Source organism: Pogona vitticeps, chromosome 2 (genome assembly GCF_051106095.1).
Source record: "Pogona vitticeps strain Pit_001003342236 chromosome 2, PviZW2.1, whole genome shotgun sequence".
In the NCBI taxonomy this organism is placed as follows: Eukaryota; Metazoa; Chordata; class Lepidosauria; order Squamata; family Agamidae; genus Pogona; species Pogona vitticeps.
The window spans coordinates 268,929,652-268,946,137 of record NC_135784.1 but is presented as its reverse complement, the minus strand read 5'-3'; the positions used below and the strand labels follow the sequence as shown (position 1 = coordinate 268,946,137).

Below are 16,486 nucleotides of genomic sequence, written 5' to 3'. Positions count from 1 at the left end.
TAAAGCTTCTTTTGTATACCAGCCCGTGACATCACATGAATCCTGCAGATCCCCTATTATTCTCTCTTGGCCTGGGGGCGGCCCTGGGTCCCATTTCCCTGGGTCCCATTTCCCATGTGACCTTGGCTGACTGAGAACTGCGTCCATGAGACGGACTTGAACAGCAGAAGCAAATATACCTTCTCCCATAATAATTGGCTGACGTACAGAAACAACAGCATTAATTTCTGCTTGCTTAGTTGCTAAATCTCGCCATCCTTGAAGGCAAATGAGTCCTTCTGCTGGTGGAAGGAGACCCCTACTCCAGTCACTAGGGGCCGGCCATTGGGCAGATGAGGATTCCGGGAGAGCCTGTGTCTGTTTGTCCTTGAGACTGAGTTGCAGTTCGCGGACACCTTGATATGGGAGCAGTTCAGAACTATGAGAAACTGCCGCGGCATCTCCCTGTGCCTGTGCTTGTGTTCCCTGAATGCCAGGATAAGCAGTTTCTAAAGCAGCACCCACTGTATCCATTAAAGGACAGTTAGAAATTTTGTTCTCAGTTGCCTGATGAACGGCAGGACTGGGAGACAATGCTGAGGTGTTCCCAGGCTGAGGCTCGGTTGGCTGGGCAGAATGAGACAGAGAGTCCAGCAGTGGAACCGAGGGGGCTGGTGTGAGAGGAAGGGGAGGCAAAATTTGAGGGAGTTGTTTGAACAGATTATTTTCAAATTCTTGGTCGAAAAGAATGTTCCGTGGTGGTGCCAAGCCTTGAAGGCTGGTACGCACTTTGCAGCATGTAGAAAGCACTTTTGCTGTAACTCTTGGATGTCCCTGTAAACAGCTGCCTATTTTAGACCATTCCTGGAGGTCCAGTGTCCCTTCTTCGGGGATCCAGGGGCATACATCCCGAATAGTATGAACTAAATCTTCCACTTCTGTGCGTGTGGTCGTGTGACCATTCCTTTTAAATAAGAAGTGGAGGTCCTGTACTTCCTGAAGATTAGATACAAAGCTTCCCATGTTGCTAGGAGGCTAGGTGTCTAACTTGACAAATTCAACACTCACCCGGGATCCTTGCGGATGTGTGACGTCTGGAACCCTTGCCGGGCGAGGGCAGTGTGAATTGTCGCGCTGTTGCGTTGCTCAGCTTGTCCCGTGCTTCTTGCCTCACACGGGCCGCCAAAATGTGGGGAAATCCCCAGGGAACCCTGCTTGGAAGCCAGCCAAGCAGCAGTTGCATGAAAACCAGGGAGAGCTCTGATAAATGAAGACACTGCAGACTTTATCTTGTTAGTATTCAGGTACCGGTAGAGAAGAAGAAGAAGAAGAATATGGCTACCTTCTTCCCCCCAGACGTTTTTATTAAGCACGCAAAACAAGCAAAATTAGCATAAGATAAGAATTTGGCCATAGAGGCGTCGTGTGGTTATCAGTCTTAAGGCATTCCACGCCTGCGCAGAGAGAGAATCATAGAACAATGCATCTTTATACTACAATAACTTGATTATGCTAAACACCAGTGATGTATCCCTTAATAGCCACAAGATGGAACTTTAGACTACAAAATCCCCACACCTGTTGTTCACATCTGAAACTAGATGAGAGATCACTATTAACTGGAGCAGGAAGGATAGGAATTAGTGTCCTGGACTAGCAGAGCACCTATCCAGCTGAATTTAGGGCTGGGATAGTACCGTATGGGGCACTTTCTCACTTAGATGTTACATCAACACTTCTGTGACTAAAGATTCTTATACAACACTTGGTAGATGTAGCTTCTCTTTCAGCAGCATCTCTGCAGGCTCTGATCCAGGAAATGCATACTCGTTAATTTTTGCCTGCTAAGAGTTAAAGCAGGGGATCCTGATTCTGCCAAATTGGCACTGTATCTTTAGTATGTAAGCATTTATCCATAATCTGCTGCTGCCAGAGTCTGCCTTTTTTTCTAATGTAAATGTATCCACCTTGAACGTATACTTGAGGTTGTTAAATCCACTTCTTGTTAGCATTCTGTTCCATAAATACCACTTAGAATTAAAAAATATGTATTAAAAACACCTTACCCTGCCAATAATGGAATAAAGCTCTCAAATTTTACTAGTTTTCCAGATCATTGAAATCACCATTGAAGAGCCTGAGACCAATACAGTCAAGGTAGATCTTCCAGTTATTCGCAATGCTGGAACACTTGGCAATGTGACTGTTACATGGATTGCCACTTCTGATGGGCAACTTGCTGATAGTGACTTGCAAGAATTTTCAGGTGACATCCATTTTTTACCTGGAGAAACCATGAAGAACTTGACTTTGGAGATTGTGGCTGACGATGTTCCAGAAATAGAAGAGGTGAGTTTAAGAATCCAACAAAATGTTATGGGGCTGTCATAGGACTTAGTTTTTCAAAGGTTTTAGCAGGAAGGAGGAATTAGCAAACATAGATACTCATCACCTTTCTCCAGCATCATCTAGACTCTACTGTGTACAAATCTAGATCTAACCCATTGTCTTATGATAACTTCCCTTTTGAAGTTATTGATATCAGTAATTTCAGTAACTTGTCCTTACTAGTGTGTTACTGTATTTCAGTTAAGTGCTGTGACTAATAATGATGGTCCTTCTAGTGATTATTATTGAGAAAAGGCCAAATTCAGTGACTGGATAGTATCCACTGAGACAGCACTGGCTAATACTTTGCTCATGTTTCTCTGACTATCTGTTGATCTGTTGCATGTATTTTGTGTGCACATGCAGGCATGCATAGAAAATCATATCATTGGTACACAGGAAACTGCTTTATCATACTGTTTGACCACTTGGTCTAGCATTGACTATTAGGGCTGGCAATGGGTTTCCAGAGTCTAGGGTTCAGATATTTTACGTTATCTGGTATATGTTCCTTCATTAAAAATGTGTTTACAGGGACTGAATCTGAGATTTCCTGTCTGCAAAACACATACTGCATCCATGAGCCACACACTCTTCATTTTGCTCTTTATATATCTCAGTCTTACAGCATATTGAAGATTGTAGAATGTGCATTAAAAACCAGAGCTTGCCCATTGAGTATTCAGTAGAGCTACAATCACAGAGATAGGCATGAATAAGAATAATAGGGATTTATTTTGATTTGTGATTTGTCAAGGTCGATAAATGACAGATTACAAATTTATGATGTTTTTAAACTTTAAACCCTATAAAAACCCTATAAAACCCAGAGACACCATTTCCGCAGCGAAGCTTACTCTGAGTCTCTTGTACAAGCCTTACAAGTTTGGTGAAGTTTGGGTTTCAGACATCCATGTTATATACTCACAAGCAGGGCCAACCCCAGGAAAGTTTTCTCCAGGCACCTAGAGACGCCAAAATGACAGAGATACTTCTACTAACACTCCTTTACAATCCCTCCAAATTTGGTGTGGATTTCAGACAAGTTATGCACGCACAAAGTGAGTCCCCATAGGAAAGTGTCCTTTAGCAACTGGCTTGAGGAAACCAAATCTTGGATGGATTGTATAGGAGAGTTAGTAGAGGCTTCTCTGTGTCTTTCGGTGTGTCTAGGTACCTGGGGTGAACTTTCCTTGAGGGATCCTTTTTGTGGGTATATAACTTGGACCTCTGAAACCCAATCTTCACCAAACTTGAAGAAATTATAGAGGAGAGCTAGAGGAGGCCTCCCAGCAATTTTGGTGTCACTAGGTGCCTGTAGGGCTGTTTTATAGCCAAAAATCAACAAATCAAGGATAGTTAAAAATTCATTGATTTGTGTTTGTTGAGGCATTGATTCATATGAATACAAATTGATGATTTAGCGATTTTTGAATAAATTTTAATGATTCATTGTTTTTCTTTGTGCCCATCTCTACTTATGAAGAAAATCCATATTGGTGGTGCTCAATAATTATCTTTTGTAGACATGGCAAAAGAAAAACCAAAATTGAGCATGGGAGTTACTGAAGATACTCTGCATGTAAGAGGCAAATTTACTGAACAGTAAAATGATAGTATAATGAAAACTGGATTTAGTCCCTTGTTTTAATTTATGATATAACTGTGATGAGCAACAATTTACAATAATCTTACCTTTCTAATAAATATTTGCCATTGATGTCTTATTAATATTTGGAACAAAATGGTTCTGTACTATCCAACATACTTTATAGGTCATCACTGTGGAATTATCTCATGCCTCCAACGGAGGTACTATTGGACCAGATGGAGTGGCAAATGTTATAATTCCTGCCAACGATAAGCCATATGGCATAGTTTCCTTTCACCAAGCTTTGTATCGAGTTCAAGAGCCACTGGAAAGGAGCTCAGTTGCAAACATAACAGTGAAGAGAAGGTCTGCTTTATACCTTATTTTCAAAAATGTATTGCCTGCAGCTTATTGTTTTTTTCCACTGTTGTTGTATTGATATGTTTGCTTCTAAGAAATTATGATGGCAAGCTAATTGAGTAGCTTTATAAAAGCAGAACACATGGGAAAAAGTGATTTCACTACTGTTATCAGGCAAACTGAAACCAAACCATTATAGGAGTAAATAGGATGGAATGAAGAAGTAGAGAAAAAGGGAGAGTTTAGAGAAACAAGCAAGCTATGCTTGCAGAAAAGAATGCAACCATCTTACAGTGCAGTATTTGTTATACATGTCTAGTCAGAAGCAAGCTTCTCTAAGGTCAATGGAACTTCCTATTATAAGTAATTACTGCATTGCAGCCTTAGTATGTTTTCTCAACAGAATAGGGGTAGACTGTGTGATCCCCTCAACTACAACTCTTGTGTTGGCTTTGCTAGCTAAATCTGATGTAGACTACATTCCAAAAATACCCAAAGGCCCATGAAGTATCCACCCTTGAAATAGAGAGAGGAAGGCACTGTAAAAATGCATTGCCTCAACTGAGTTTGGAGTTGCTTAGTTATGTACTATGTTTTACTGTAAGGTTCAAATGAGAAAGTTGGGTACAGTTTGGATGCAGTCTACTCCCATGCATGTTTGTTCTGAGATATGTTCCCTGATTTCAAATAAGTGTGCATGTAATGGTAGTCTTAATTGAAATATACATGTGAATTTATGCTCCAGTTATTCCAGTTCCAATAGGCATCCTTCTGTCTCGAGAGCTGTGGTAACATGCTCTGAATAGAGATCTTGGAACAGCGTCTAAGTGTGGCTGAGAAGGCCAATTTGAGACTGACAATCCCTTCCACACTGAAGACAAATACAATCTGTCCTCTGTCCAGCTCCCTTGATTTTGCTTGTTTCGGGACTGCCTCTTTGACTAAGCCTGCTGGACAAGGGTCTCTTCAAAATGGAAGAGGCCATGTTGCAACGCCTGCCTCCAGGCTGAATGCTCAGATGTCAGGGTTTCGCAACTGTTGAGGTCCATTCCCAAGGCCTTCAGATCCCGCTTGCAGATGTCCTTGTATTGCAGCTGTGGTCTCCCTCTGGGGCGATTTCCCTCCACTAATTCTCCATACAGGAGATCCTTTGGAATCCAACCACCAGCCATTCTCACAACATGCCCAAGCCAATGTTAACGTTGCTTTTTCAGTAATGTATACATGCTAAAAATTCCAGCTCGTTCTAGGACAACTCTATTTGGAACTTTGTCCTGCCAGGTGATGCCAAAAATGCATCGGAGACAACGCATATGGAACGTGTTCAACTTCCTCTCCTGCCATGCACAAAGGATCCAGGACTCACTGCAGTACAGGAGTGTACTCAGGACACAGACTCTATAGATCTGTTATACTAGACATCCATTTATGTTAATGCTGAACTTGCATCTTGGGCATTCATGTCCTCTCCCATTGGGAGAAAGAAGTCTGACAGTTACTAGTTGCTCTTTAAGAAATAACAGCGTGCCGCTACATGAATGGCCTTTGAATATCCGTCTATTTCTTTATCTGTTCAGGATTTTTAGTCCATGCCTAATTTCAAAGTCTCAGAAAAAGTTTATGTGGTGCCATATGTCTAATGATATACTTCTGAACTGCCAATTTTTTGCTGAATTTAGCAATGAACCTGGAACAAGAGAAGCATAAGTTTCAAATGTGAGGCTTGGCAGGGGACAGGAAGGGTAGTTTGGGAAGCTAGAATTGGCCGTTTAAATGAGGTGAGCTAAAACACAGACAGATCAAGAGCTGTAGAAACCGTAGTGTGCAAGCTTGGTTTCTTGTTTATTTTGGACTACAACTTCCAGAACTCCCCAATAAAGATCCATACACCAGGATTGTAGAACAAATAAGGCAAGAGAAGGATGCTGTCTTTCCTGGCATCTGATTACTTCCCAGGAGAGCTCCACCTGGAAAACAGGTTGTGCACTGAATAGTAAAATGAGCCTATTTCTCCTTTGTATCATGTTTATCCCTTACTGTGAAAGAAGAGCCAGTATTTATCCCAGTGGTTGGTTGGTTTGTTTGTTTTTTTGGGTGGGGAAGTGGAGGTTGATGTTAAAGAAAAACAAGCTCTTTCAGAATAATGGGACAATATGGGTTCATTTTGAAAGTTCTGTTCAAATTATTTGCAATTTCCCCCTGAATAGAAGTACTGCATTGTTTCAGTGATAATTTTCTTTATTAACATTATTTTCTTGTTTGTGACCATTTGTAGTGGTGGAAGATTTGGCCAGCTACAGATCTTCTACAGCACTTCTGAAATTGACATCATAGCTCTTGCTACGGAGCAAGGCCTGGATATATTTTCATACTATGAAGCTCCGGTGCAGGGAATTCCGGACCAAATTCAGATGACTAGAGTGAATATTTCTTTAGCAAATGACTCCCTGCATGCTTGTGCAACTCTGTGCCTGAAACAGCAAGCATGTACAGCTTTTTCCTCCTCCAGTGCCTCTGAACTTCCACTGTGCCTTTGGGTAACATCCTGGGATGGTCGAATAAATTATAACTTGGGATTCTGGACGTACAAGAAAAACCTTACCTCTTTATCCTCTCTTTTGAGTACCCAAGCAATTGCTGGCAGTGACTATGACTCTGTTCCAAGGCATTGGATAGTAATGGCAGAAGGAACAGAGTTTGCAAATCTCACAGTTACTATCCTTCCTGATGATTTTCCAGAACTGGATGAGAAATTTATTATATCCCTGTTAAATGTTGCCCTGATTAATATCTCTGCCAGCACTGAAAATCAACCAGTCATTGGACAGCCAAACACTTCTACAGTTGTCATCCAAATGAATGGGGATGCCTTTGGTGTGTTTGTGATCTACAGCATCAGTCCCAACACAACGGAAAATGGTCTGTATGTGGAAGTTCAAGAATGGCCTCAGAACTCTGTGCAGTTAATGATTCACAGAACGGAAGGTAGTCTGGGACAGGTGACAGTGGAGTGGAGCATAGCTGGTGGCACAGCTACCCCAAATCTGGATTTCATAGGTGTTGGGGAGATCCTGATTTTTGCAGATGGTAAGAAATATGAGAGGGCAATTAATAATAGTACAAAACTCTAGTCTGCTGTACAATCATTGTTATGTGTGACAACCTTATGACCTATGTGAAGCACATGCAGGAAGAAACATGAGACATCCATTTAACTGAAGATCATGAGCTGTGAGTGTACAAGAGTTTATGCAAACTCAACAGATGGAAACATACCATTCGAGACGCTTAGTCTCAAGATGACTAGGGTGAATATACATTTAGTTACAAGATGAATTAATATTACTCTTACTTCCAGTTGATGGCAACATTTCAAGTATCTCTGTTTAAATATCTCTATTTCAACAACCTGGTAAACTGGTGTTTATTACACATGAGCTATTCATATTTGTATCCCTAGGGATATGAATAACGGCACCACAGGTGCCAAGGGGGCCCATTGCCTCCCCCCAGAACCAGTCAGTCCACTCACCGGTCACCGCGCAGGGCTAGGATCCCTTGTCATCATCATCATGCCAATGTGGGAATGAGCCCATCTGGCAATTCCCCACCTCCGCATGCAGCAAAATAAAGCATGGCTCTTAATTGTCATATGATCTTGAAATATTTCAGGTCTCAAGGATGATAATTTTCAATGTAGTTATTATATGCCATCAAATAATTTTATGATGACTATAAATTAGTGGCCTCCAAAAGGTACTCTCAGGAAAGCTTGCTCAGCTCGTACAAATTCAAAGGTCTGGCTTTTTTTGTTCATCAATCTATCTTTCCATGATGTGTCCAAATTATGGTAGCCTCCATTTTCAATTAGATGTTGCTCCATTACTGCTCCAAAGCTATGGAACTCCTTCCCTCAGGAGGCTAGGCTGTGTCCCTCATCCCTTCATGATGGCAGTTGAAACATAACCTTTGTTTTAGCCCATATAAATGTTGGCTATATAATTATATTATATTATATTATATTATATTATATTATATTATATTATATATGTATGTATGTATGTATGTATGTATGTATGTATGTATTTATTTATTTATTTATTTATTTATTTATTTATTATAATAATAATATAATATATTATATTTTATATATATATATATATATATATATATATATATATATATATATATATATTTATTTATTTATTTATTTATTTATTTATTTATTTATTTATTTATTTATTTATTTATTATAATTTATATATATATAAATGTTAGTCCATCTACTAACTGAAATGCTGAGGCAGCTTACAAGGGTGTTATAGCACCGTAGGGGTATTATAGCACCATAGCCGGAGGGGTTTTCTTTCTCAAATTATGGTGCAGTTAGGACAACAAATAAGGATTTATTGCAGTCATAGATTAGTATAAATAGAAATAAACCAAAATTAAAACAATTATTTGGTAGAGATCAATTTTCCAACTTTTATTTATTTATTTATTTATTTATTTATTTATTTATTTATTTATTTATTTATTTATTTATTTATTTATTGCTTCCAGCGCTATCAAAACCTTAGGAGGAACATAAATGCAATTATAAAAATGACTAGTTCAGGAAGGAAAATAAAGACATATTTATAAATAGTACACTGAACTGGATTGACCATGCTGAAACATTTGGTGCAGGAGGTGGCTTGAGGATGGATGAGAGCAAACAAACTAAGTATAGTTCAGGTAAAACAGAGGCACTCTTGAGTAGAGAAAGTCTGTCTGGAGGGAGGAATATATTTAGTTTCAGATGGGATAGTGCTCCCCCTTAGAGGTCAAGTGTGCAGACCAGCAAGGGTGATCAGGAATATTTACATCTGTTTAAGATGATATGCTAAATGCCACCTTATCTCAAGATGATAATCTTGTTTTGGTTAGTCATGTGATTGTGAGAACCAGGCTGAACTGCAATGTGCTCTGTGTAGGGTTGCTTTCCAGATGGTTTAGAAATGAGATTTATTACAGAATGTGGCTGTTTAGATATTGGTGGGGTATGAGGTGTCAGCTCCTAACAGTGATAAAACAATGTAGCTGCACTACAATTCCTAGTGAATTTCCAAGCTTGATTAAAATTGCTGGTTCTAGCCATCAAAGTCTGCACCCAATTAATTGAATTACAACTTTCACCCGTGCTTGCTCTTGTACACTCTGCTCAACATCAGTGTTTCTCACTTGCCTACCACAAGAGCATGTAGGCCAGTGAGTGTGGATCAGAACTTTCCCAGTGACAATCCCACACCTATGGAATCAGTTCTAATCTTAGTTCACTGGAATATTTCTTTGCTGAACTTCAGGAAGGTTCTGAAAACCCCACCTGTTTTCATTCTTGGGCTACTGACTCTGTGTTAATCATAGACTTTTTAATTGCTTCAGTTATCTTTTAAGTTGCATAGTGAAGGTTCTACTTTTCAGAACAACCTAAGAGAATTTGTAAATAAACTAGAAAGTTCTCAGTGATATAAAAAAATCCCTCATTTTTTTTGACAGGCGAAACAAAAAAGGCAATTACACTTACAATTTTAGAGGACTCTGAACCAGAGGATGATGAAAGCATTATAATCAGTTTGATCAACACAGAAGGAGGCAGTCGTATTCTACCCAGCTCAGATACTGTTATGGTGGTTATTCTGGCCAATGACAATGTCGCAGGAATTATTAGCTTTCAGACAGCTTCAAGATCTGTGGTTGGTCATGAAGGTGGGTTCCTCTCCATTTTCACTATCCTTACTTTGTGCACTATCAATCCCTTGGTTTATGCTTTCTCCCAGTGACAGCTTTCTGTGATTTACCACACAAGCTGAAACTGAGAAGAGTCAATCATTGAAAAGGTCCTCAGCCATTTTTAAAAAAATAAGCAAATGATTAGACTTTTAAAAATAACAGGCAAAGAAGATTTGATTAACCTAGATCTTGGAATGCTATTTTAAGAAAGTAATGCTATTGCCTTTTAATTGCATAATACTGATCATGATGGTGATGCAAAAACCACTCGAAATATAAATACTGTATGGCCAGCCTTCCCCCAAAATGACTGATTCCAAAGCATTTTGGAAGAATTCCTAGATGGAAAAAATGCTGCTTCACCAGTTAATGAAAAACAAGACAATAGTGGTTTCATTATCTTGTAAATGTATTGTTTTACATGCAATGTTATTACGTATAACATTCACTGTTTTCCAAAAAAATAATGTGTTATTGATTTGGGAATCCTGGTGGCAGAAAAGAAATTAATAAATACTTCCAATAAATGCATATTAAATGCATGTAAATTAAAAATTTTATTTGCAACATGTTATATCTGGGTTGAATATTAAACACTGCTATAAAAAGAATGTAGGCCAAATAATGGTTGGGCTGTGTTCTCCCAATCCTGAACACCATGCCATAACTGTTTATGTCACCAAAACACCACCTAGAGCCACACACTGGTATTTAGAAGAATGTAGCACATAAAACCATAAGTATATGGTTTTAAAACCATAAGTATATGACCCTTAAGTATATGGATTCCTCAATTTCATTATGGTTAGTTAGTACTGAAAATCCGGAATTTCAGTCATGGCAACCAGGGTTCTTTCTTATTAGGTTGAAACATTTCACTAATCAAGTAGCTTCTTCAGTCTGAGAAGAGTTGGTAGGAGACCCTGCTATATTATCCACATTGGTTTCACTTCCCCCTGGTCTGAATAGATGCTTTATGAGGGATAAAGGACCGGGGGGGGGGGTGAGTGGAAATCCCACTTCTGCAGTCTTTCTCCAACCATGTCATGGGTTGTTAACAGTCTTTAACAGTGGTCTTTCTGGTTTGTGTGGTCTTAATCTTTCTACAGAGGGATGAAAGGGCAACATGATAAATAGGAGACAAGTTGTATCTAAGGCCTCCACCCCTGTTGAGTTAGGGATTTTCTATATGCCCATGTATGGCCTCCCTGACCACTCTCTCAAGCCACCTATCTTCTCAGTTCATAATAGATACATCTTGGTCATCAAATGAGTGCCCTTTGTTCTTCAAATGAAGGAACACTGCTGATTGTGGCTGAGCCATTGCCCCTCCTGTGCTGGGCCATTCTCCTGTTTAGTGGCTGCTTGGTTTCTCCAATGTAGAGCTCCAAACACTCCTCTTTGCATTGGACTGCATATACTATATTGCTCCTGACAATGGGTGGAGAAGGACTGCAGAAGTGGGATTTTCCTTCACCCCACCCCCAGTCCTTTGTCCTTCTAACAAGCCCATTTAGACCAGGAGGAAGTGAATCCAATGTGGAGGATATATCAGATATCTCCTACCAACTCTCCTCAGACTGAAGAAGCTACTTGGATGAGCAGTGAAATGTTTCAACCTAACAAGAAAGAAATCCAGTTGCCATGACTCAACTTCCAGATAACCTCACCTGGATGACTGAGAATCTTCACAGATATACTACTGGAAATGTCAATGCAATCTTAATATGCATAGCTTTCCCACCCTAACATTAGTTTTACCACCATGAGCACAGTAGCTGTAATTATTGTAGAGGAGCATTTTCATGTACAAGAATGCTTCTGTACAGTTAGTGGCAAAGCAAGAGGGCCATAAACATAAAAAATTGTGTGAATAGTGGAACAATCCTTTCCTAGCCATCTTTACCTAAAGAATGAAGACAACTGCTGAAGTCAGATTTAATATGCATAGTATTGTATGTTAACTCATGCCTGTATATGCACAGTACTGGTTCGAAGTACGAATTGAGTTATATCAATGTATTCGTGAAGGCTTTCACGGCCAGGATCTAATGGTTGTTGTGGGTTTTTCAGGCTCTTTGGCCGTGTTCTGAAGGTTGTTCTTCCTAACGTTTCACTAGTCTCTGTGGCCGGCATCTTCAGAGGACAGCACTGAGCACAGAGTGCTGTCTTCTGAAGATGCCGGCCACAGAGACTGGCGAAATGTTAGGAAGAACAACCTTCAGAACACAGCCAAAGAGCCCGAAAAACCCACAACAACAATGAGTTATATCAGTTGGTGCAATCTGCAATGTGTACAAAACCTTTCTGTTCTGGAAGCATATGAATGAAAAACAGCACTGTTCTGTTAGTAATACTGGAAATAAGTAATGTACATTAAATGGAATATAACTGTTGTATTTAGGTAGCATCTTATTACTAATACTTTAAGAAGGAAAATTGCATGTTTCTTTAAACATTTTGATTCATTTTCTCTTATCAACTTGTTTTTCTGTATACTAAGTGAATAGCAGTAGTTGTCATTATCTAAAATTTGATACATAACGTGAATAAAGACCTAGATTTGAAAAAAGATGAAGCAGTAATGGCAAGCCTATGGCATGCGTGCCACAGCTGGCACGCAGAGCCTTTTCTGTGGGTACGTGAGCCATAAGTCGCCATCGAAAAATACTTGCCCATCCTCTGATCCCGGATTTTGGCACTCTCCTCTGCTGGTGCAGTGGTCCAGCGGAGGGGTGCAATGGCAGCCATTATCAGTCTAGCCTGACAGGATTGTGGGGCCAGTAAGTATTTCTTTGTTAATACTGGCCGTAGAAAAAAACACAAGCATTTAACCCTTGCAGTACAGGGACAGTTGTTTTTTCTAAACTAAAACCTCAGTATTCACGCTTAATTGTAGTGTTGGCGCTTTGAAATAAATACGTTGGTTTTGTGATGCAGTTTGGGCACTTGGACTTTAAAATGTTCGCCATCACTGAGATAAAGCATGCTTTGCATTTACTTTCACAATGATGTTTGAAGATGATTTTTATATGTTCATATCTATGTAAATAACTACTGTATATGCTGCACAGATTTTGGAAGGTTTCTTATAGGTTATCATTGTTAATTCTGTGTTATGTATGCCTGAACATTTCACCCCTTTCTCCTCTGGGTCAATGGTTCTGATCAGCATGTCAAAAGATTTATTAACCAGACAAGCTAAGAAGAGCCACAGTGAGTGTAAACAGTTTCCACAATCTGTATGTTGACCTTCAGGAACTCTTTGTCCCTTCCTGTATTTTATTCATATACTCACTACAAATACAGTGATGCCTCGCAAGATGAAAATAATTCATTCCGCGAGTCGTTACGTATTGCAAAAAATTTGTCTTGCTGAGCACGGTTTCCCATAGGAATGCATTGAAATTTAATGTGTTCCTATTCGTCTTACGAAGCATGGCCACAGAAAAATTTATCTTGCAAGTCACCAAAAAAATCGCAAAACACTTTTGTGAGTTTTTCATTGTGTGAGGCATTCGTCTTGCGAGGCATCAGTGTATGCACTAACATGCTCACAAAACTATGTGAGCTGTGTGAAACTGCAGGGTTGTTTATTTATTTTATTTATTTATTTATTGGACTTATATACTGCCCCATAGCGCTACAAGCACTCTCCGGGCGGTTTACAATTTAATTATACAGGCTACACATTGCCCCCCCAGCAAGCTGGGTACTCATTTTACCGACCTCGGAAGGATAGAAGGCTGAGTCAACCTTGAGCCGGCTACCTGGGATTTGAACCCCAGGTCATGAGCACAGTTTTAGCTGCAGTACAGCGTTTTAACCACTGCGCCACGAGGCTAAGATTGTTGTTGTTGTTATAGAAGGTAGAGACTGTCATAGGTACTGAGTTTCAGATTGACTCATATTTTCTAGCCAAATTCAAATGAAAGGAAAAAAAACTGTAGGTGTTCAAAATAATGGGAAATAATGTGTAATATTTCACTCAATGTTTCCTATGGTGAAAGGTTTTCATTTATCTTAAGGGCATAATAATGACTCTCTGCAGGCAAAACCTACCCAATCAACACCCTAAACAACTGAAACATTTTTGCTTAGCTTTCTCATTTTCTAAATACTCATTTCTTCAAGTTCTTCCTTGTCTTAATTTGTAGTCCTACTGCTGGTAACTATGCAGTCTTCAGCTGTAGTCCTGATAAGGGAAGGGGAGCAAACATTTCCTCATGATCCTTATCACACAGTGACTTGATCCTCAGATTGTTTATCCTAGTTGCTGAGGGTAGTGGAACTATTCTGGAGTTCTAGGCACTGCAACTCACCATTTCAAAATTACATAGATGACATGTTTTTTTTCCAAAAATGGAAAAAATTTCCTTCATGACATAGTATTTCAGAATCAGTGTAGTCTTTATTGGTTAGAATTGTTCAGTCATTGCTTCCCCCCTCTGATACTTCTTCTGAGTTGTCACTTGACCATGTTTCTTAGAAGTATTACCACAATTCTACAACAGACATAATCCAGGGACTTGAAGAATCATTTCAATAAATTGGAGGGGTTTCCTATATTATTTGATCTCTTTTGGCTCTCTTTGCATGTGAATCTGTGCATGTATGCTGGTATGCAAATGTAGTGAAAGAAGGATTTACATGCCCCTCCACATTTTGAAAGAACATGTGAGGATGTTTATGAGGCATGTGGGCTTGCTACTCTGCAGGTTATGGCTCCATCATGTCTTACAGTAACACACTCTTGTCATCTGTGTCTTTACCCAGTGGGTGAAGGGCTTCAGCCCAGTTACATCACATAAATCAGCCAAGTTGTAGCAGCCTCGTGTGCTCTTGCAGTGCCTGGGAGGGATCATTTGAATCCCACTTCACTAGCGACCATTTCTGCCATTACATTTTTCAGTTGAGCTTTGAAAATACATGTAAACCAAAACTGGCCTAAAGTGTTCGTGTTTGTAACATCAGAATCTTCATATGTTAGAATGACCAAATGTGAACAGAAAACCTTGAGTCACCCACCATTCTGTGGAGGCATTCACTAGCCAATTTTCATTGCTACACACTGTATCATAATGCATTTTAATACAAATAACGTAAAATAGGCATGTATTGAAATACAGTGGTGCCTCGCAAGACGAATTTAATTCGTTCCGCGGTTAATGTTGTCTTGCAAAAAATTCGTCTTGCAAAATGCATTTTCCCATAAGAATGCATTGAAATCTAATTAATGTGTTCCTATGGGCAAAAAAGTCAGAACAAAGTCAAATTTGATTTACAAAGGGTTTATTAAATGCTCCTTAAAGCCATACATATTGTGCAGATGATTTAAAAAATTTCAATCAAAAAAACTTTAACTTTTTAAACATCATAGAAAAACATTTAAAAATTTACTTTTTCTCAAGAACTTCATGGATGTACTCTAGGCAGGAACACAGAGTTTTAGCAATTGGAATAGGAAATATATTGCCCAAGTAAATGTTAGATTTGGGATTAATACTGAAGTAACTTTTTTTACTAAAATAATTTCTAAATACGGTTCATGGAGTCATTTCTGTGCATAGCTATATATTGGTGTAACCTCTCATTACACTGATAACCAAAAAATGAACAACAGACTATGTACTTTTTTCTATAAATAGATCATCCAATTAGATAAATTAGAGCACGGGCTACAGATTTAAATTTATATTCTGTCCATATTACGATTAAACACCATATGGACAATTAATTTATCCATATTACATATTCTTAGAGCACCTATGAGAGAGATTTATATGGCAGCTTAACGACTATGAAATTTTATGTTTTTGATCTGTTCCATTTCCACAGTTGCACTTTTTTTTAAAAAAGTGTTGAAGTTTTTTTTAAAAAAAGCTGAATTACGGCCAGTTCATATTCTCCAATTTGAACCATTTGGCATATTCACCAGTGAAGTATAGTGCTTAGCGTTGGACTCAGGCCCAGGAGACCTGTGCTCAGTCCCTAGCCAGGTGAATTGTCAGTCTGTTAGCCTGAGCTAGCTCAAGAGCTATTGTTAGAATAAGGTGGGTAGGAGAAAATACATATATTCTGCCTTGAGTTCAGAGTAAGAGAGGTAGGATATAAATGCAACAAATAAAATAAGTAATAATGGATAGTATTTACTTAATTTATTCTACTTTACCTATTCAAAAAAAAGCAATGAACTGCAACATCTGACCAGTTGAGATGGAGATCTGTTTTAACATTCAGCACTTACTTCAGGTTTTTAATTTCATGTGCATTGCTTTTCTTTGCAACCTTGAGGAACACACACTTCATTTCTAAAAACTAGGAAAAGAAAGAAATTTGGGGTTGTCAGAATGCTGAATTTCAATATCAAATTCGGAGTTTGCACAGAGTGATTAT

At 39.0% G+C, this 16,486-nt stretch overlaps 1 protein-coding gene across 1 annotated transcript in view; it reads left to right on the top strand.

The window, feature by feature from the left end:
- ADGRV1 (adhesion G protein-coupled receptor V1) overlaps positions 1-16,486 on the top strand; it is a 341,656-nt gene that overhangs the window by 71,871 nt on the left and 253,299 nt on the right. The window contains exons 30-33 of the mRNA XM_072992549.2: positions 2,084-2,328; positions 4,143-4,324; positions 6,594-7,405; positions 9,857-10,066. Coding sequence (XP_072848650.2) covers positions 2,084-2,328; positions 4,143-4,324; positions 6,594-7,405; positions 9,857-10,066 — 1,449 coding nt within the window. The remainder of the gene's footprint in view (positions 1-2,083; positions 2,329-4,142; positions 4,325-6,593; positions 7,406-9,856; positions 10,067-16,486) is intronic.